This window comes from Desmodus rotundus, chromosome 6, assembly GCF_022682495.2.
Source record: "Desmodus rotundus isolate HL8 chromosome 6, HLdesRot8A.1, whole genome shotgun sequence".
Classification (NCBI taxonomy): domain Eukaryota; kingdom Metazoa; phylum Chordata; class Mammalia; order Chiroptera; family Phyllostomidae; genus Desmodus; species Desmodus rotundus.
In genome coordinates this window covers 129289983-129312977 of record NC_071392.1, presented here as the reverse complement: position 1 = coordinate 129312977, position 22995 = coordinate 129289983, and the positions used below count along the sequence as shown (strand labels likewise).

At 42.7% G+C, this 22995-nt stretch overlaps 1 protein-coding gene across 5 annotated transcripts in view; it reads left to right on the top strand.

Moving 5' to 3' along the window:
- Window positions 1–1187: 1187 nt before the first annotated feature.
- Window positions 1188–22995, top strand: part of KIF16B (kinesin family member 16B) — a 301049-nt gene continuing 279241 nt past the window's right edge. For 2 of the 5 annotated variants that reach the window (XM_045194720.2, XM_045194719.3), the window contains exon 1: window positions 1245–1405. In XM_045194720.2, the coding sequence (XP_045050655.2) occupies window positions 1359–1405 (47 nt within the window). In that variant the 5' untranslated portion in view covers window positions 1245–1358. Of the gene's footprint in view, window positions 1406–22995 lie in introns of all 5 variants that reach the window. The other 3 variants (XM_024559335.3, XM_053926359.1, XM_053926360.2) reach the window with 3 other exon arrangements.

Sequence of the window (22995 nt, the reverse complement as noted above, 5' to 3'; positions counted from 1 at the left end):
AGGGACTTGGAAGCCAAAGTGGATCTTGAGGGCTGAGCACTGTATTTAGTGAAACTGCCTGTCCCCCTGTGTTAATTGCGGGGCAGGAACAGTGGAATCTGGGCAGGGAGGGGGTGCTGTTGTGCTGAGCCTCCCTGAATAGGGGAGCAGGAAGGAGGCAGAGCAGATGCCTTGTTACATATGGGCTGCAGGAAATCCTGTGGCTCATAGGTGGGCTCTTGGGTATGTGTGAACGAATGCACAAATGCATGCACGACTGACTGACTGAATGAATTTACATTCTGTGCATAGGGGAAGGTGGACTCACTAAAAGTGGCGGGGTAGTACCTCACTTCTACTAGAAGCCTTAACCCTTAGCAGGGGTGTTCAACCCACTGCCTGTGGGCTGCATGCAGCCCAGGATGGCTATGAATGCGGCTCAACACAAAATTGTAAATTTGCTTAAAACTTTTGTTTGTTTGTTTGTTTATCAGTTTTTGTTTGTATTTAATGTGTGGCCCAAGACAATTCTTCTTCCAGTGTAGCCCAGAGACAGGTTGGACACTCTTGCTAAAGAGAGGGTCCTCCCCATCCCTAAACCCTTATGATTAAAACTAAACTACTAAGCTGTAAATAAGTGCAAAAAAGTTCAACTAAGATCTGGTTTCAGCCAAAATAGCTATTTTTGCCCACATTAAAAAGATCTAGTACCTTTTTAATTTTCATTTCTCGGTAGCCCTGTATGGAGGGGCCCAAAACCCATGCTTGGACAGCCTTTGAGTTGCAGAGAGGGCCCTAGAGGGGCTCCCCACTAACAAGCTGTGATCATCGCTGTGCCTGTTTCTTCCTCTCTATATTGGATAAGCTAACTCCTGCACTGTGGGGCAAAGCCAGGTCCCTGTTTAAGGCTGAAATACTGTTTTTAGTAATCTGTCCTCCAGGACTGGTCCTTGCTCTGGCCCTGAATTACTGCGACTCCCTCTTCTTCCTCCCCAGTTTTTAATGGGATAAGGTTGGGGTTCCAGTTTTCCTGAAATCACACTGTCTTGGTCACAGTCGGTGACTTCCAAGCCACTGTCTTTAATGAGATTTTCCCAAGAATGTGACCTCAGGCAGCGGAGCTCTAGCCTACCGGCCCCGCCCTACCACGCCTCCCAGTCGCAGCCAAGCCCAGCGCGCGGATCACGCGGGTCGGAGTCTCTCTGAGCATGCTCAGTGGCCGGGCAGGTGGAGCCGCTGCTGGGCGCCGAGTCCGGCCAGAGGGGCGGGGGCGGGTTAGAGGGAAGTGGGCGGGAGAGGCGGCCGGAGTCCCGAGTATCCTGCTGCGTTGGAGAGCTGAGCAGGTTTGATCCCAAGCTCGGGCTGGTCCGGGATGATCAATGGCATCAGTCAAGGTGGCCGTAAGGGTCCGGCCCATGAATCGGAGGTGAGTTGGGGGCAGTGCAGGCGGCTCCCCTAAGTACCTCCTCTCGGAGGAAGTTAGTCTCCGACTCCCTTCCAAGGCCAGCCTGGACTTAAGTGTCACCGGATGGTGTCTGGCCCACTGGGCCCTGCTTGTGGCCTATGGGGGTCCAGAGAACACTTTAGGCTTTGCTGTCCCTTTCACCCTGCCCCGGAGATCCTGGGGGTAAAGAGTTCAAAGGGCACGGAGGAGATTCCTATAAACTCTTCCCCATTCCATTCACTTGAGGTTTGCTTGTTCTCCTTTAAAAAAGAAAAAAAATCAAGGGATCACTTTCATGAAGGTGTAAAATCCTCAGGGGGTGGAGAGTCACGGGACTCCACGAGCTGTCAGACGAACTCTGCTCAGTTAAGCCAAGTCCGAAGTTCTTTTCAGTATTAACAATGATACTTAAAAAAAAATCTTAATAAGAGATGATTTTGATTCCCTGAACGTGAACCCTAACTTCTAATCAGTAATTTACAGTTCTTCAGATTAACGAGTGTATAGGAAAACTTTTAACAAAGTTTTGACTCCTGGGGCAGGAGGAGGACACTTAAGTCCACGTGTTTGAAATATGCTGACAGTAACAGAGGGGGAGAGTTACAAACACATGTAGAATTTATCTTCTGTATTGCTACAAAGTAATGCTCATCAGAATGCTTTGACTCTTCATTTACTGAAAAATAATCTGAATTTCCTTTTCTCTGACTTCTTTCAATCAGTTTAGAAAGATGTGTTAGAAGAGTTACTTTTAAAATTGGTTTAACTTTTAAGAATTAAGTGTCCTCCGGGTTCATAAGCACAGTTCACACAAGGCCATTTGTTTGTATTGGCTCTCAGTGAAGTTGTTAGTTATTTGACTAACCGAATGGTCTTTCCCCTTTCATCATATTGATTTGAGGCCATCACTGCTTGGTAGTTCTGACAGGTGATTGGAGCATCACAAGATCATAAAATCAGGAGATTGCCAGAACCTTCTTTGACTCATCTGAATCTCTTTTTCTATTGGCGAATAGGGATTTTTTATTATGGTTTATAACTATTGGGAACCAGTGATTTTCATGTTATTTCTAAGGCTTTTAGGGAAGGAGTTTGACCTTTCTGTGAATTCTAAGAGAATATGTATATTTCTCTATATATTCAGTCACACAAGACAAACAGACCCCAAAGTCATTTAGATGATTTAAAAAGATTTTTTCTTGTTTTGGATTTACATGTACTATATAGATGTTCCTTTCCTTCTTTGGAATAACCTGCTGGAAGATTGTATCCAGTAACTTTAGAAAACACTTATTAAGCACCTACCAAATGCACAGCAGTGTCCTGGGTGCCCTCTGGGGGCCAAGGTGAATGAGGCAGGATGAATGTCTGCTAGGAGCCTACTGTAAGGTGAGGGAGGGACAACACTGCTGGCAGAACTCCTGTAAAACATTTAGTGCATTGCCTTGTTGTAGGCCTGGAGCCCGGGTTTATGGTGAGATGGCAGGAAACACGTCCAAAATTCATGTGCTCAAGGAGGTAGATTGAAGTGATGATATTTGTGCTGTCAGCAGAGAACTCTGGTGGCATCAAGATTGGGGCAAAAGGTGAGGAAGCAGCAGTTTGGGCCAGAGGTGGGGATGGGAAGGCTGGGTAGATACACCAAGACATGTACTGGCAGAATTGACAGGATTTGGCAGCTTCTTGGGTGAGAATGAGGGGTGAAGAATGTGGTCACTGACTGAGGTTTGATGGTGAAGGAAGTGGAAGAAGTTTGGCAAGGTAGACAGTAAGGTAACTATGTTCTCTCGGATACGCAGGGTTATATGAGATACAGTGAGTGTCAAGTACAAGCACAGTGTCCAGCACAGAGTGAGTGCTGCTCGCACATTGACCCTGCTTGTTATCTGGAGTGTGTACGGACATCCATCTCTCTGAGGTCTTCAGTAGACAGACCCGTAGGTTTAGGTCTCAGATTATTTGAGGACTGACTTTGGGAAGTCTTTGTACATAGATGACATTTTAAGAATGTTATAGTAAGAAGAAAAGGGAACCAGAGATTGGACATGGAGATAAGCTTGTTCCTCTTTAGGATTCCAGGGAGAAGATTGGCTTGCACCTCATGGAGAACTAGCACAACAAATTGTCACAGCAGGGAAAGAAGCATCTTCAGAGGGAGGTGGTGGCCGGTGTCAGATTTTGCCAGGATGGTGCTCTGATGGTTTGAGTGAGATGAGGTCCGTGGTCTAGGAGAGAAGGGTGTTGACAGCCTTTCAAAGAGCAGTTTCAGGGAGAGATAATGATCTAGAAATTGGCAATGAAATGGAAAGAGATACACAAATGGCCAACCAAAAATACTAGACCTAACTCATAAGGAAAGACATACAAATTATAATGGCAATAAGAAACCATTTTTACCGGTGAGATTGGTGACTGTAAACAGAACATCACGTGCAGGTGAAGGAGGGTAACAGAAGGATAAGGGTCAAAAGCTCTAAACTTTTGTATTGAAAAATTTGATAGTAATTGTCAAGATTAGAATTATATAAACCCTTTGATCAGGAAATTTTATTTCTAAGAGTTTATTTTATGGGTTCTATTCCTACCTACCAAGATGTGTGTATGGATGTTTGTTTATATCATTATTTGTAACAACAAAAAATCATTAGTGACCTAAATGTGCAAAGTTGGGAGATTTAAGTTATGGCCTGTTCGTTTGCTGGAGTGCGATGCAGTACTTACCAAAGAATGTGTTGATGAAACAGTCCAAGTCAGGGGATCCAGCAAGAGATCCACACATACTGCGGTAGAGTCGCGTGGATTTGTGTTAAAAACATGTACAAACATGCACACCCATGCGCACGTACACACACAGGACTACATCTGCATGGAGTGATGCATAAGAAGCCTAGCAGTGGTAACTCCAAAGAGGACCGATGAAGAATTTGTTAGGTGACAACTGAAAGCTTTTCTTTTTTCTCTTTTTACTGCTTGAATTTTTACTTTGCTCAGGCATAGTTTTATATTTAATAATTAAAAATTATTAATGTATTTTTAAAATTTACCTAAAAATTCATTGGCACTGGAGAATGAATTTTTAGCTGGTTGTTTGGGAAGACTGAAGGAAGCTGTTAAATTTTTTTCTTCCGGTTATTGGGTTTAAGGTATACAGCATAATAACTTGACTTACATATGTTGTGAAATGATGACTATAATAAGTTTAGTTAGCGTCCATCATCTCATATAATATGAAAGAAGTTTTTGTGTGTGTGTATGTGAGGTGAGAGCTCTTAGGACTTACTCTTTAACAACGTCAGCTGTACCACACAGCAGTGTTAACTGTAGTCATCATGTTGAACTTGACATCCCCTGTTCTTAATTGTTTTATAACTGCATGTTTGTCCCTTGAGACCACCTTTATCCAATTCCTCCACCCTCTGCCTCTGGTAACCACAGTCTGATCTGCCTTTCTATGAGTTTCGTTTGTTTGCTTGCTTCTTTGATTGTTTATTTTTGTTTTTAGAGTTCACATAAAAGTGAGATCATATGGTATTTGTCTTTTTCTGTCTGACTTCATTTCACTTAGTATATGTACTCAAGGTCCATCCATATTGTCACAGATGACAGGAATTTCTCTTTTTATAGTGGAATGATAATCATTCCATGGCTTGTGTGTATATGTATGTGTGTATGTATCAACCACAGTTTCTGTAGCCATTCATCTTAGGTTGTTTTGGACACTTAGGTTGTTTTCCATGTCTTGGCTACTATAAATAATGCTGCTATTAACATAGGGGTGCATATATAAATTTTTTTAATGTTAATTTTTAGAGTAGAGGAGCTTCAGGCAAAGAGGAAGCAACCAACAGAAAGGAAAGGCCTGGAGTGCCTGGAAAGCGTGGGCAGCTGTTGCAGCGAGGCTCTTAAGGAACCGGGGCAAGGTCTTAAGACACTGAGATTGTGAGCTAGGAGCCTTGGCAGTAACCAGTCCTTGCTAGGAACATCCGATGCTTGATTCAGGCCAAGATGTGTTTAATTTGTTTCTGTTATCTTGTAACTTTTGGTTTTGTGGCAAATATTAGTTTCAAATTTAAAGAGTCATTATGTTGTATCACGTAATAATAGCACCTACCTTTATTGAGAATTTGCTCTGTGCCAGAGGTACAAAATCTAATATTTGCACCAGGCTTAGCAGGTAGAGGCTATTATTGCCATACCCTTTTACAGTTTGGGAAACACAGTTAATTGCCCAAAGTCAATTTCTTAGGGCAGTCACAGCTCTGATTTTTAAAATGAGTAAAACTGTAGCAGAAATGTAATCACTCAAAACTTTTATGGGCAGACGTTTAACATTTATTTATATATTGTCTGTATACCTTTTATTTTTTTTGTGTGTGTGATATTTCTTCCATTGTTCTGATGCCTAGTCTGATGCCTTTTACTGGTTTCATTTTTTACAATTTTACAAGATACAATTTCTTTTCACTCTGAAGAGACAAGCAAAATAATTTGGTAACTAATTTGCCTGTTTCCTGTTGGTGTCACGTGCTTATTTTTTCGTGGAAATACTAGATGATTCCTCAGGGCCATGCCCGGCCCCACTGCTCTGACAGTATCCCCAGGGCCAGGGTCTGAGGGCAGCCTGCCTAGGTCCCAGGTTTGGCTCTCATTTATGAGCCGGGTAAATTTGAGCACCAACTTAATTGTTGTAAGCCTCAGTTTTTGCATCTGAAAATGGTGATAGTAATTTTTGTATACCTCAGAAGTTGTGAGAAGAGGTCTTTTTTCAAGTATATATACTTTTTTCTACTATGACTAACAATAAGAAATGTTTTAAATTGAAACTGTAGATAATGTAAAAGATTCATGGGGTTTTTCATGCTGTTTACGCTTATATTTCTCATTCTCTCATTCTGTCTCATTTTTTAAAAAATGCTATTTCTAGAACTGCTAAATTGACTTCAGGACCCGCTGAGGAGTTGCAGCCGGCAGTGTGAAAACACTGTTGTGAGGTTCGGATGATGGGATGTGTGTGGGGACATTTATCCTGACATCTAGCCAGAGCTCGCTAATGATTGGTTATTACTGCTTTTCTCTTTTTACAATTCAATCACTGTAACTGTATTTAGTAACAAGTATTTAAAAATGTTTTACCAAAAAAAATAATTTGCCAAGTGCTGGCAAGGGGCCAGGTGATAGCTTTATAATGTGCTTTTTTATTAGATAAGTCAAGTCCACCCCATTCCTTCCATCTTCTGACTGTTTTTAGCTTCTCTTGCTGATTAACCTCTGGGGTGGAATTCAGTGTCTTGTCCATCAAGTTAAAAAGAGAAGAAAAAAAAATGCCAGTGGTGTTTTGACTGGGATTGATATCCTTGGGGTATACTGAAGTTTTCCCTTGTTGAGAGCAGGTAGTATCAGCAAATACAGTTCACGGTTTGTCTCTTAGGTCTGTAATGGTGATGGCAGATGTTGCTTACACTACACTAAAGGCGAGGGACATCTGTTGGGGTGCTGCCCACACCTGGCACCATGCTCATTTTTTGTTTTCCATTGGCACCTTCGTTTCCTCCTCCCACTAACTGACTGACTAAGGGATTTTTATTCTCAGTTTACAGAGAGAATTGGAGATTCCTAAGATAGTACAATGATAGCACTGGCGGAGCTGACCCAGTTCCCTCTAGAGCCCTTTGTATGGTGACTTGTTGCCCCCAGGCTCACTGATGACAGAAGCCTTTGGGCTCAAGGGATTGCTGGTATAGGGGCAGAGGAGGTGCAGACACACAAAAATAACCATTGAATCTGTGTGCAGTAGACATGGATCCTTGGTGAGGGGGGCAGAGGTCTCCAGGGCTTCAGCCGGCCCCTTAGAGAAGAGGGTGGAGTTTGAGTTGCACCCTGAGGGTGTATTACTAGCAAACATTTAGAGGCAGATGTTCTTCAGCAGATGCTCTTTGGACGATGGCACTCTCACCCCATTCCACAGATGAGGAACAGGAGCTCACAGGCTAAAGCAGCCTGCCCAGAGTCCCACAGCCAGGTCTTTGTGGAGCCTGGGTTTGAACCCTCGTCTCTCTTACTGTAACTTCTAAAGCCCCTCCATTCACAGAGGACTTGGATGAGAGGAGGGCAGGGGATGGCTGGAGGTAGGAATGAGTGCAGTTACTGGGGATTTTAGACGTACTGCAGCTTTTTGCAAGAATTAGTTGAGAGGTAAGTAGGCAAGGTGTCATGAGGACTTTCATTTGTTAAGCTTGGGAGTTTGTGCTTTTATATTCCAGTCCTGTGCTGTCTAGTGTGGTAGCTGTTGGCTGCATGTGCCTATTTAAATTAACATGAAATAAAGAAAAATTTAGTTACCTGGTTGCAAGAGCCACATTTCTAATGCTCAGTAGCCGCATATTTAATCCTGCAGATGTAGGAAATGTCTGTCTTCATGAAAAGTTCTGCTGGACAGTGAGACTGAACTGGGTTTGAGTCTCAGCTCTACCACATCCTAGCTCATTCTTTGTGCTTCAGTTTTTCATCTGTAAAAGGTCTCCCAGATCCCACCTCATGGGGCTGAGATGGTGATTGACTGAGGCAATAATTGCTAATAGTGCTAGGCCCAAAAGTAAGGGTTTTATAAATATTGGCTATTATTATTATTAGGCACTGGGAGCTACTGACGGTTTTAAAATAGGGTTGTCATTTGCCAGTTAGTGTTTTCAGAAGTTTCATTGAATAGCAGTTTTGTCTAACAGCAGTAATGAACATTTATTTGCTAATTGCCAAGTGCTGTGCTAAGTGCCTGCAAAGCACTAGTATCCCATTGACTTTCCTGCCATATTCTGTGATGCAAAACCCCAGGGCCTCAGGGGCCAGGGCAAGAAAACCATAAAGAGAACTGAAATGTGAACTGTGACAGTATGATTCTGGACTAGGTCTGCATTGTAATAGGAAAGGACATGGTCCAGGGATAAAACTTACAAATAAGCCCATGGAAGCTTTCACTGTATGCAAATCATATATCTGATAGGGGGTTAATAGTCACACTATATAAAAAACTCATGTGACTCAATAGCAAAAAAACAAGGATTCCTATTAAAAATGGGCAGAGGATCTGAATAGACATTTTGCTAAAGAACATATACAGTTGGCCAGCAGGCATGTGAGAAGATGTTCAGCATCACTAATTATTAGGGAAATGCATGTGAGAAACTGCAAATCATCAGGGAAATGCAAAAACCAGAAGACCTCACCTCAGACCTGTTAGAATGGTTATTATAAAATAGACAATAAATAAGTTGGTAAGGTTGTGGAGAAGAGAGAGTTCTTGTGCACTGTTGGTGGGAGTGTGAATTGGTGCAGCCACTATGGAAAACATTGTGGAGGTTCCTCAAACAACTTAAAGTAGAATTACCATACAATCCAACAGTTGCACTTCTGAGTGTTCACTCCCCCACCCTCCAAAAGAAAACAGTAATTCAAAAAACTATATGCATCCCTATGATTATTGCAGAATTATTGACATCAGCAAAATACGGAAACAACCTAGTTGTCCATCGCACTGCCCCCACCGCACTGAGTGTTCAGCAGTTTTTGACCCAAAACGGCATGACACTTGTGCCTCATCCTCCCTATTTACCCGATCTCACCCCTTTTATTTCCCCAGGTGAAAAAAATTCTCATAGGGAAAGGTTTTGCCTATGGAAGAGGTGGAACAAAAAATGGCAGATGCACTAAAAGGCATCAAAATACATGAGATCAAAAACTTTTGAGCAGCGGAAGTGGAAAAAAAGTCTTGACAGGTGTATTTCATAAATGGAGAGTGCTTTGAAGGGGACTGAAGTTTAAGCATGTAAGAATAAATACACAATTTTTTAAATCAATAAATTCCTTTTCATGGGTTCCCCCCCATATAGTATTTTCTGATTGTGAAAATACGTATGCTTAACAAAGTATGTGCTACGCAGAAAAGTGTATTGAAGAAATCAGATAAAAAATTGCTGATACTTCCGTGATCCAGAGATAACTCCTTGTAAAGTTTTGGTGCATTTGAATTTAGTCTTTTTCCCCCAGTTTGAGTAGGGACATAATGTATACACTTTTTAATATCCTTTTTTTTGCATTTGCAAAAGACATTATGAAGACCAATTAGCAGGACATAGAGAGGTGAAGAATTGAAGCTGACTGAGGGGTTTGGGGCCATATTAAGTGGAAGAATGACTTTTCTGAAAAAGTTAAATGCCAGGGATGAGCTGGATGGAGTGGAGGGTTGTGGTACTCACTTGAGTTGGCTCAGGTGCTTGGGGCATCCAGGTGGGATGAGCTCAGGTATGTTGTGGGCTCTGTGAATGCACATTTGGGGGTGGGCCACTTGAGGTGATAGTGGCTGTGGTGGGAGTGATTGTTGTTTTTGAGGAAGACCATAGTAAAGAAAGAGGGAAGGGTGAGGGGGAACAAAGGGAATAGAGGGGACAGCAGAACTGGGTAACCCAGGTTAAGACAGCTCCTCAGGAGACTGGCAAGTTGATTTCATTCTTTAAGGCTCAATTTCTTTGCTGGTAGAACAGTGATTCTCAAAGTGCGGTCCAGGGATGCCTGGGAATCACTGAGACTCTTATAGTGGGGGTTTCAGTCAGAACTGTTTTCACAGTAATACTGCTAGGATATTTTGCCTTTTATAAATTTTTACAGATTTTATTTATTTACTTTTAGAGGAGGGGGAGAAACATCAGTGTTGGAGAGATACATCAATTGGTTGCCTGTCACATGCCCCCAACTTAGGACCTGGCCCAGAACCCTGTGCCCTGAACTGGGAATCGAACCAGCAACCTTCCGGTTTGCAGGCCAGCACTCCATCCACTGAGCCACACCAGCCAGGGCTGTTTTTGCCTTTTAACCTCATCTCTCATGAGGTACAGTGGAGTTTTCCAGAAGCTACACGATGTGTGATGATGATGTGCCTCCGTGTGCTGTGCATTGTGTTTAATTTTTTTCAGTTTTAATTTCTAATATGGTAACTATAAATGGATATGTCTACATTGGTAAGAGCTGTTTGGGCTCTTTAGTAATTTTTCATAGTATAAAAGGGTCCTGAATCTACAAGGTTTGAAGATGCTGCTGTGAAATAATACTGCACAAGTTGTGGAGGGGATTAGATGAAGGAGTGCTGACAGCCACACTTAGGAGGCAGGAGTGGAGGGCCAAGCAGTGAGAGGAGGGAGAAAAGCAGGAGATTGAAGGTCACTATCAACAAGAGTGAAGGAGAGAGGCTCTCCAGCATAAGCAGGCTGCGAAGGTGGAGCCCCTGTTGTCTCCTGTCTCATGGGTGCAGGAGGCTGGGGGCATGTTGGTGGGACCTGTTGACTGCCCTTCCAGTAATTGAGGGAGTTAAAGGAAGAAGAGAGCTGACCCCTAGTCGCCTGTGCAAAGTTGGCTGCTATATAAAATCTTCCCAAGCTCCTTTCTCCTTCATTGCTTTTGTGAGGCACAGGGACCCTGTCCTTTTTTGAACCACAGCTCCCACTGGGCATCACAGACCTGGGTTTAGCAGAGGAGAGGGGTGTGTGTGTGTGTGTGTGTTCAGCCAACTTCTCCAGATGTCATAATCTGATATAACTATAATATAATTAAAAACTAGGAAAGTAACATTGATATGGTACTATTCACTGATCTGATCTATTCAGATTCCTCAAATTGCCCTAATAATGTCCTTTCTTCTGGTCCAAGATCCAGTCCAAGATCCAGTCCAAGATCACACAATGCATTTAGTTGTCTTATAAAATATTTCCTTCTTAATTAAGCTTTTCTTGTTCTTAGGGAACTTTGCCTATACTGATAAGATATTAGGGGTAAGAATAGATAGCATTTCCTCCATAACAGCTCTATTCAGTCAAAAGGTTTAGGAATTATGGCTCTGGTGTCCCTTGTTGGAATGTTGGAATATAAATAGGCACTTAGAGCTGTTAACACCTTGATTGGGTTAATTGTTCAGTTCCACAGGTCAAATGGAAAGGACAGGTGGGGACCTTTAATCCTTGACGGGGAGAAAGGGTTGGAGTTTAGAGTGAGTTGGGAGAAAGCAGGTCTCGGGTGTGTCAAGGATTAGTTTTAGGCGGAATTAGTTAAACCTATAGTGCAGGGGCCTCAGACTCAATGCCTGCATGGGCCAGGAAGGCCTGCAGTAATCCACATTAGAAACTGAGCACGAGGAGAGGATGAGTAGCCTCAGATTATCAGCTTCAGGGTCAGGGAGGGAATCCTGTGTGGAGGGGCACTTCCTAGCTTCTATAACAAATTTACCCCCACATTTTAATGGTTTAGCACTAAAGTTACCAAAGAAATTTATCGTTGCTTATGTAAGCAGATTTCCAGTCAGCAGGTGGTTTGTCTCCTGTTTCCTGGAGCCCTCCACTCCTAGGGCCTCAGTGTTGTCTCTCAGCCAGTGGGAGGTAGCTAGAGGTGTGGGACGCTGCATTGCTTCTTGGCTGCCTTGGTGTGGGAGGGACAGATTGCTGCTGCTTACCTGGCCACAGCTGGATGCAAGGAAGTCTAAGAACTGTACTTACTGCCTGGGAAACCACTTTCCAGTGAAATTGTCACACCTAAAGGGGAAATTATTTCTACTGCACCCTATGTCTAGAGAGATGATGGTTCTTCATTCCAACCAGTGATCCACTCAGGACCTTTGCACTCACCATTCCATCTGCTGGAGGTGTAGAAACCCAGATGTCCACATGTCCTTCCTTCTTTAGTTTTTTGCTCAAATGTCAGCCCCTCAATTATTTTATTGGAAATAGCATCCCTCAGCCCTAATGTTTCCTGTCCCCATTCTTTTTCTCTTTACAGCCCTTATCACAACTTCCTCTACTATATATTTGCCTTATTTATTGGTTTATTGTCTGACTCTCTTCATGAGGACAGGCGCCATTTCTATTTTGTTCTTGGGTATGTTCCTTGTGCTTTGCATGTAGCATGTTCAAGTGTTAAATAAGAATGAGAACCTGGACTGTTAAAATTCCTAAAATTTCGAGTGTTGGCAAGGATTAAAGCTAAAACATACAAGCAAACAGAGAGCATGCAGGTCAAGCAGACCATGTCTGTAGGTGTGGTGCTGGCTGCCAGCCTGGGCCTTGGGTGGAGGTCAAGTACCCAGGACTGGAGCTGGAAAACATGTGTTTGCTTTCTTGGTCTGCCAGTTGCTCATTGTGCAAGCTGGGATGTGTCATTTCATTTCTTTGGGCCTCATATCCTTTTTCTAAAACATGAGTCTAATAGTCCCCCCTCATCTTCCTCCTCCTCCTGTATTACTATGATGATTGAATGAGGTAGATGGTACATAGATACTTACTCAGTTAATGGTTGCTAAATTATTTATTAGACTTAGGTCTGGACCCTATGCTAGGTGCTGGGGGAACAAGTGTCAAGTGGGGTGATCTCAGAAAGCTTTCAGGAAGAGGGGAGCTGTGATACACATCTTGTAAGATGGGAAAGATTCATAGCAGGGGAAAGTTCTTTCAAGCATTAAATATTTGTTGAGCACCTCTATGTACAACGTTCTGTTTAAAGTTTTGAGATTCATTGGTGAATAGGACAGATAAAGTGGCTGTCCTCAGTGAGCTTATATTTTAGTAGTACTGCTGTATAACAGAAATACAATGTAGCCCCGTATATAAATTAGAATTTTTCTGGTAGCCAAATTAAAAAGCTACCCTGGCCAGTAACTCAGTTGGTTAAAGCATCATCCTGATATGCCAAGCTTGTGGGTTTGATCCTTGGTCAGGGCACATACAAGAATCAACTAGTGGTTACATAAATAATTGGAACAACAAATCGATGGTTTTTTTCCCTCTCTCTCTCTCCCCCTCCCTCTCTCCTTCCCCTCTCCCCCTTCCTCTTTCTCTCAAAAATTAATAAATAAAAAATGTTGAAAAAGTAAAAGGAAATAGATGAAATTAACTTTAATCATTTATTTAATTTAACCCAATGTATTTAAAATGTTATCATTTCAACATGCAATCAGTAGATTATTTCATAGATAGTCTTTGAAGTCTGGCATGTATTTTACCCTTTCAGAACAATACAATTTGGACTAGTTACAGCTCAAGTGCTCACTAGCTGCATGTGGCTAGTAGCTGCCATATGGGACAGCATAGGTCTGGTGAGGAAACAGTAGATCATATATAATGACAGGCGGTTGAAAGTTCAATAAAGAAAATAAAGCAGAGTAAAGGAATAGATATCTGTAGAAAATAGTAGTCAGGGAAGGGCTTGTTGTGCTGATGAAGGAAGGTAATGAACTGTGGGAATATTTGGGGAGAATGTTCTAGGCAGAAGAAGAGTAAGTACAAAGGCTCTGGGGCAAGAGTAAGCCTGGAATGTGCACTGGACACAGGAGGCCGGTGAGGCCTGAGTGCAGTGAGAGAATGGAAGTGTGGTGGATCATGTAGGGTCCAGTAGGCTTTATTCTAAATGTGGTTAGGGCCGTTGGAAGGGTAAGAGAAGGAGAGTGACTTGATCTGACTTAACATCAGAAGGTCACTTGGGCTGTTGGTGGAGAATGGACTCTAATGGGGCAAGAATTGAAATGGATGATTTGGCAAGAGGCATGAGTATATATGATTGTGATCATTCATTCCTATGGTCATTCATCCTACAAGCATTGATGGGCCAACTACCAAGTGCCAACCATTGTGTGAGGCATTTGGGGATAATGGGCATGGTCTCTGTCCTTAGGAAGCTCAGGCTAGCAAGTGAGTGACTAAGTGGTTTATAATTGAAAGGTCGAGTAGAAAAGAGCAGTGGGAGAAGCCATTCTGTTGAAGTGGCAGGTGTGATGCCCCCTGGCTGTGCTGGGGGTTTTTTTTTGTTGTTGTTCTTGTTCATTTGTTTTGTGTTGTTGGACTGATCACCAGGCTAGAGTGTCAGGCTTAAAGGGCTTGCATTTGAGTGACCTGAAAGACCTTAGTAGCTCTGACATCTACAGCTTTTATTCTGTTGACAGTGGACAGTTACTGAAGGTAAGTTGAGAGATAGGGGCTAATATTCATTGTGTCTGGTCAGTGGACCAGTGTTGGAAGGAGGAGGATGGTGAGAAGGGAAGATCAGAACTCTTCAAAGGCAGGCTTTCCTTTAAGGACCCTGATTTTTAGCCTTCACTTTCTATTGGGCTGGCCAAAAAGTTCGTTCGTTTTTTCCTGTAAGATGGCTCTAGGAGCACTTAGTTGTCTTAACTTCTTTCAAAACAATTTTGTTAGATTATATTGTGACAGTTGTCATATCAGTGTGCATGTAAAAAACTTATCAAGATTGGTGAATTTTGTGTAGGCATTTTAATATCGAAGATGGGAGAAAATATGGAACATATTTGGTGTATTAGGCTTTATTATTTCAAGAAAGGTAGAAATTAAACTGAAAGACATACAAAAAAATTGTCCAGTATATGGACAAGGTGCTGTGACTGATCAAGCATGTCACAAGCGGTTTGCAAAGTTTCGTGCCGGAGATTTCTTGCTGGATGATGCTCCATGGTCAGGCAGACAAGTTGAAGTTGACAGTGATCAAATTGAGACATTAATTGAGGACAATCAACATTAGACCACACAGGAGATAGCCGACATACTCAAAATATCCAAATCAGTAAAATTAATTGGTGAAAATGAAAAATATATCTTTTATTTCACAGAAAAAACTAAATGGACTTTTTGGCTAACCCATACTACCAAATACTTTGCAGATTTTCTGCTTATTCTAATGACTAATAAATGATTTTAAGAATCAGTGGAAGGAATTCATTCCTCCTTTCCTGAAGCATAAATCCTTATGGAATTGATCCGATTGTCTTTAATTTGATCTTGGCTAGAATTCCTCTCTTTGAATTTTGAAGAGTAAGAGGATTTTGTGGTTGTTTCTGCTTTTGCCATCTTTCCCCTCTCCCTTTTATTCTTCTCTGACTTTTGAGAGGTAGCTATTGCTAATCAGTTCTGGATAAATCTGATTTATTTTCTGTACTGTCTTCCTTAGCATTGAGGCATGCTTGTGGTTATTGATCTTTCATTTCTTATTCATCCATCCATCCATCCATCCAGCAGACATTATGTGCTTTCTGCATATGAGAAATTGCCATTTTTTTTAAATGAGAGCTTTCCCTTAGAAAGATGCCTGTGGACTATAATTTGTTTAGATTAGGGAGGCAGAGATTTTGCTGTCTCATAATCCCAAACTTTCTCACAGTGCTCAGTAGAGTGAAGATGTGAGAGAGGCACATATAAGAAAGGGTAGGTAAATCAGATGGTCTTAGGATTGCATCCTGGTTTTGCTGCTAATTACCTGAATGGTTTTCTAAAGGATACTTTAGTCTTCTGATCTCTTCTTTCCTTATCTGTACAATGGGGATAATGATAACCTTATTCATAAGGTTATTTTGATATTTTAAGGAATTAATTGCTGTAAAGTACGTGCACAGGGTAGGTACAATCAAGGGTAACTATTGTGATTTTGTCTTGTACCTCTTAGGATTTTACATTAATATTTGGGTTGATAACTCAGTAATGAATGGACACAGCTCACTAGTCACCAAGTATTAGGTCCTGCTCTGTAGGTAATAAAGTACAGTAGGTGTTTGAAGAAAGGAAGATCAATGTGAACTCCGGTCTACAGTCAAGGTGTGATGGCAGAACTTAAGCTTTGAAGTCCGAGTAGGCTTAGCTTGGTAAAGAGCAGATGTTTTCCTGGTGACTTTGACATCCGCCCAGCCATCCAGCTTTTTTTTTGCCCTCTTTGGTTAGAGATGAATTGAGAGCATGATCCCTATTCTCCAGCAGCTCATGATCTAGTGGGAGCAACAGGAACAAAGAGAGCCTCACAGGTTCTCTAGGTAATAATGGTGAATGACAGTGTGGGGCTAGGAAGGTGCTGAGAGGAGCTCCTTCTGAGGCCTGAGAGGGACATCCTAAAGGATGTCACGGCTGAGGGTAGGACTCTGCAGAATAAGTCAGTCAAACACACAAGGTGAGCAATTGCATTTTAAGCAGAAAGGGTACAGAGGCCGTAGACTGTACCGTGTGATTAGGGAGCTGCAGGTATTACGGCATTGCTGAAACTCCAGATGGCTGGGGAGAGTGGGGGCAGGGGAATGAGAGGTTCAGATTACAGGGTTGTCTGGTTTGACCAGTTGTGAAGTTTGAACTTTATTGTTGTTTCTTCCTGTCCATTGTTCTAAAAATGATTTAACTTTAAGCCGATACTGTAGGTAATGGAAGCCATTTTATAAATGGGTGTAACATGTAACATGATGAGATTTGCGTATTAGAAAGCCAGGGAGTGAGACAGCTGCCAACCTATTGTGGAGGTCATCACATACAACTGGTCAAACAGGGACCTGAACTAGTGCATGGCAGTTGGAGCGGATCCACTCTCCCACTCAGCTACTCAGGCACCATCCAGCCAGCAAGTCAGTTATCTATCCACCCATTACCCATCTTCATTTGCCCACTTACCCCTTTCCACCGACTCGCCCATCCACTCATTTACCCAACTACCAACCTACTCAGTCAACCAGCTACGTGTCTGATCACGGAAATCTCATCACTCACCTACCCACCATACCATTCATCATTAAACTCCTGCTGTGTCCCAGACTCTTGGGGCAATTGCTTGGGATACTCTAGTGAGCAAGGCCAGCACATTCCAGTGCTTCTGGAGCTTACAATCTAGTTGGAGAGGCAGGTATGACAATTCCACAAATGGGTGTTTAGTTAGAGGCATAAGGAAGTGCTCTGGAATAAAAGGAACAGCTTCTATTAAAAATCTGTAGTAGACTTGGCTAGGGATATGGGCCCAGGAAATCTGCCTGGAGCAGGGACAGCCAAGCTAAATCCAGAAGGATTCAAGAGATATAAGAGTTAATAGTGACTGACAAAATACAGGTCGGGGAAGGAATGGGTAACAACTCTGGGTGGCTGGGAATGGACCGAGTAAAACTGTCTTTCACCAATTTTTGGTGAAAGGTAGGTAGTATTCACTACACTAGAACATGCTGGATAGACCGTGGGAGCAACTGGTGTGGATTCATGGACATGTTGCGATGGTCCTGGCTCTTTCTCACTCGATGATTTCCCCAAATCTGTCTTTTTTCCTCTTGAGCCAAGAGAGAGTGAATTGGTCCCTGGGAACCTCTTCTTTCCATCTTTTATCTGTAACAGACCATGAACTACACATTAGTCTATTGATAGAAAGAATTCCATCTACCCACCATTGATTGAGTATTCACATAGTGTTCAAACGTTGACAGGTGTATGCCAGGCTTTGTACTAGGCCAGCAGTTTTCAAAGTATTTGGTTTTGGGGATCCCTACTTTATAAAATATTGAGGACCCCAAAAAGCCTTTGCTTTTGTGGATTATATCTATATATATTTTTACCACAGTAGAATTAAAACAGAAAAATTTAAAACATAGGAATATGTAAGCATGCATTCCCTTAGCCATCGAAATGATTCGTCATCACACTCTTGCAGCCTCTGGGAAACTCCGCTGTGCACTCAGGAGAGAATGAGAGTGAACAAGGCAGATAACAGCTGGTATCAATATGAAAATAGTTTTGATCTTGCAGATACCCACTATCCCCCTCAAACCTTTAAAAGCCACTGGGGAGACATGTTGGGGATACAGTGATGCCCAAGTCAGGCACAGCCCTTGCCTCTTGGACCAGGTGGTGTGGTGCCACAGAAGCCTGTGGTGGGCTGGGGTGTAACTCAGACTGGGGCATTAGAAGGAGTTCATCATGGCTGCCTGTTAATATTGCCTTTGCTGGAATAACAGCAGTTTACTTTCTCCGTGACTTCAGTGTGCTGTGGTTTTATCCACTTGTTTGTTTTCAGAGGCATTCCTAGCTGTCCTCAAATCCCTTTCCTGTAGGAAGTTAAGGGTCTCCTCTCTTTGCACTGCTGTTGGAGAGCTTCCCATTTCAGGTAAGGACTGGGTTTGTCAAGCATTGGAAATGCAAATAGAGCAAAGCCATGAAACACACTCAGAGGAAGCCTTGGCTTGCAGGATAATGGAGGCTGAATTAAAAGCATGACTAATAAAAGAATGGAAAGGCAACATTTGAGAGTTTAGGACTTGAGTGAAACAAATAGAACTGGTCATTTGATGTCATCTTGTTATCTCAAGCTGAGGCCCTCTGGCCTCAAACAGTGAGTGCCATTACATTTTGTGCTGGCCCCCTCCCCCTCCCCCTCTCCTCCTTTGAAATGAGTTCCAAATTAGAGGTGTAAGTATTATGCTAGGTGCAACTCGAGACTTCCTTCTCCCTCATATGGCTGTCCTAGGAGGGGGCCTGCGTTATTGTGCATAGACTATTTGGTTGGTTGAGCCGCAGAAATGAGGCCAGAGTGTTTTGTTCTGTCTCTTTTATTGCAAAGAGCATGGTGATATCACAGGGCTTTCTTACCTCAGGCCCTTCTGGCTCGATGACAAGGTTATTTCTTTTATTTCTGCCTGTAAATTGTGGAAGTATATTCAATTTCAAGGAATCTGGGATGGATGAATACTTAAGTGTTAAGAACCTGCTAATAGTGTCTCTGCATTACAGCTCTGGGGAATAGCAGCTTTATTCTGCAAAGCCTCATACCTAGAGGGCCTCAGGAGGGGAGAGGACTTGCTAGGAGTCAGAGGGATTGTAAATTAGGGAGGTATAGCCCATGCTGAAAAGACAGAGAGCTATGAGAGAGAAAGCCCCTCACTGGTGATTTCTTAAATAAATTCTAAATAAGAAATTAGAAAACCCGAACAAATCAAGCCTTATTTGTCCTAGCTGGATTAAATCATAGTTTATTTTGAAATTCAGCTTGATTAGTTCCATCACCTTAGCCAGCATTTTCATTACTTCCTGTCTCTTAGAGGTACCATGGGTGGGAAAAGATAATAAAATTCAAAAGAAAGTACATGAAGTTTGAGAAGCGACAATCAGATCCTTTAAATTGGTTGCCATCTAGTCACTTAAAAAGTTTATTGCTGTTAAATACATAATCCCATCTCTGAATGAGGCTAGTTAGGTTCCTACCTGGGCCCTAACCCCAGTGTCTGAGGAGACAGGTGGGTAGCAGTGGGCTGGATGGGACTGTGGCACAAAGTCGCACCTTCTGTCCTGTGGGACACAGGAGTGCCCTGTCCTTCCATATTTCAAGAGAATCAGAAATCCAGATTTCAATGTAGAATGATTTCATTGTTAAAACACTGACAACTAATTAAAGAGTTTTAGAACATGGAATGCAACAGTTGTAGCCCGGATACCATTGTAAAACTTCTGGTTTAGAATGAATATTTCAAAATCTTTCTCCTTTGTTTGCTTCATTTAAAACTTTATTTACTTTAGACCATTTCCTCTTACCACTTTCCTACAATATTTTGGGGAGGTAACATCTTTGAGTGCCCTTTGCTCATTTCATAATTCTGTCCCCAGCATCCTTGAATTTCACAGAATGCTTGCAGAGACTGGTTCTTTCCTTGTTGCCACAAAAATCAGGAAAGAGGCACCATGAGATACGTACGGGGCCCCTAAAAGATAAGGTCTAAACGGGCTCCTGCAAATTACGCTGGCAGTGCTAAGCAAGGATGGTGATTGTGTTTGTGTAAGCTTTGTCCTTCACCGTGTGCTTCACATCCATCCTCTGCATTGTCACCCCTTCTGAGGCAGGACTCAGTCCCATTTTGTGCATGGGTAGGCATGCTCAGTGGTTATCAAAGCACCGATCAGTCAGAGATGCAGAGCCTCAAACTGGCTCTTCAGCGGCGTGGCGGCACTGCTCTGGTTCTGTGCACCCTGCCCGCCCTCTCCGCCTTCTTTGCTGATGGCTTTGGTGGCCTACTTGGTCCTTTTCCCTGTCTCTTAAGTGACTTAACCCAGGTCCATATCATGGTTCGTTTGTTTCTCCTTTGGGCTTTCGTAGTGGCATCTATTATGCGGGAGCCCCAGGCTACCCCTCTGATTGAGACATTTAATGGGTGTTGAAAAACAAAACAAACTTCAACTGAGTAAATGTAAAGATCTTGGGTTTTATTTACCAACTCATGAATCAGGTAGGATCCCATTTCAGAAATAGAAAGGAGCTCCAAGAAGTTGTAAAAAATGGAAGACTTTTACAGGCAGTAGCAGGTGGGACAAGGAAGCTACTAGCAGTTATTTGAGGTACTGGTGTCACCTTTCCTTAGAGGCCAGGATGGCAGGCAGGGTTCTGTCAGGCACATTACCTTACTGTTGTTGAGCAGGAAACTCCAGATTGGCTGGTTTAAGACTATTCCTGGGAGAGGTTGACACTGTAGGTAGGTTAGATATGAAGTCTTGGCTTGCTGACCTGGGGCTTGGCACATGTGACTCCATTGGGCCTGTTGTTTCATTTTTTAATATGGGGAGATAGAGAAACCAGGAGGTTAGGACCCTGGCCTCATGCTTCAGCTGGTGGCTTCTCACCCCAGAGAGTCAGATTTAACTGGTGAGGAGTAGAGCATCAGGAATTTTAAAGGCCCCAGGAGATGCTGTGTGTGGTCAAGTTGGAGACGTCGTGGGCTGGGGGAGTCCTTGTTGGCAGTTTGAGTTCCTGGACGTGCTCCAGGTACTGGATGCCCTGGATAATGGTTGGCATGTTTTCCTCTTGATGATGTTTCCTGGGTCATGGTAAAATGAAAAATCTGCCCAAGTGGAGAGTGTGACTTCCTCCTCCTGTTTTGTTTCTTTGCTGCTGTTCGAGTTGCATCACTGCTCAGAAAGCATGGGGGAGGAATGACATTCTCTGTGTCTGACCAGTGGGGTCTGGAAAGGAGTGAGAGAAAAGGAAGAGGGGAACAGGCACTGAGGAGGCAGTGTGGCTCAGTTTGGTGTTCTGAGAACATCCTGGGAAGGAACTTTCTGGTGACCTACGTATGCCCTTCTCTCCCAGGATACAAAATGTGTGTGCACAGTTAGGCAATGACTGGGCTTCTTTTTTGGACTGTGTTTCACCTACCGCGTCAGCTGAAATCAGGTCTCTCCTTGGCCTTGCCTCCCATGCCTGGGTTTGGGGAGCCACCCATCCCACCACCAAAGGGGCTTTTGTAGGGCTTTCTTTTGGCTTGTTTGTTCTCAGCCGTGTGGCGTCATGCTGGGTTATTGAAGGGCAAGAGCATGATGATAAATTTCTGTGTCCCCCAGAGAGCCTTGTAAAGTGGACACATCTGCATTTGCCCATTGGCCCACTCCTGCCTCCCGCCACTCTCTTTAAGTAACACGGCAGTGAGCATTGCTAGCTTGCCCTAGGGGAGGGCTGGGGGAGGGCTGCCAGGCACCGGGCAGGACATCTTCAAATTGGACATTCATTATCTAGTCAGAATTATCAGATGTAATTCACTGGTATTTAAAAATAAGTGAAAGAATTTTGGAGTTTCTGATATTTGTATCTTTTTAATGAACTGTGGCCTCCAGATTGTACTGATGAAGATAAACCATGTGTAAGCAAAACTTATGAAAATCAACTCTGTGGTGGTTCTTCATTTTTTTGAGAGCTGGCTAGAAAATTTGCAAAATGTATTTTCTGGATTTCTTCCATTTCTACACTTTTTGGGAAAACATTGGAAAGGTTTTGTGACAATAAATCTCCCCACCAGATTGTAAGCTCCAAGAGGGCAGGGCTTTTTTGCTGGTTGTGTTCACAGTTGAATGAAAACTACCTCCACAGTAGAGGCATAATAAGCATTTGCTGAATGAATGGACGGAAGTTGGATTTGTGATGGAAATAAACACATTGATTGTCTGTTGTACACCTGGTCTTGTGTCACCTGCTTTCTTCTATCACATCTTTCAAAAAAATATGTACACTGAGATAGCTTAATGCTCACAGCATTGCTGCACAGTTAGTACTTTTCAGTAGCCGTGTGTGATAGGTTTTATTCAGCCATTTTACAGGTGAGGAAACCAAGGCTTGGCAAAGTTAAATAAGGTGCCATGTCACAGAGTGATTGAGAATTGGAATTAGAACCCAGGCCCCCGGGGCCCATTGCTTCCCCCGCAATTATGAAACCATTCTGCTCGGCAGCATCAGGTGCTGTGCTTGATGAAAAAGCTGCATTAGATGATGATTGCACCTTATCCTGCCCTGACTTGAGTCTTTGGAGGAAAAAGTTCTTCAATTTAGTATTTTGAAGCATATTTTTCTCCTATGTGGTATATTTGGCTGACAATGTAGTAAAAGGAATCAATTTTCTTTTTATAGGCCAGCTATATATATATTTTTTCAAAAGCTGTCACTAAGAACATTTTTCTAAAACAGATAAATCTGGAAGGAAGGTTGTAGTGGTGGTGTGGGGTAGAGCAGAGAACACTCATTTCTTTGTGTTTCATGGTGCTCTAGCACTAAACTGGAATGAGTATCTTGGGGCATTCAATAGTTGGTTTAATATCTGAACACAGGAATACAAAAGGAATTATTATATATGTTCTTATTGTTCTTAATATTTATATTTATGCCCCTCTTAAACTTCCATTTTTCTTTTATGAATATGTTGTTTGTGAGTTTTGGAGAAGCGTGTTGAAGAAGATTTGCCATATGCCCACCCTTTTCTGTGTCTCAGAAGGGAC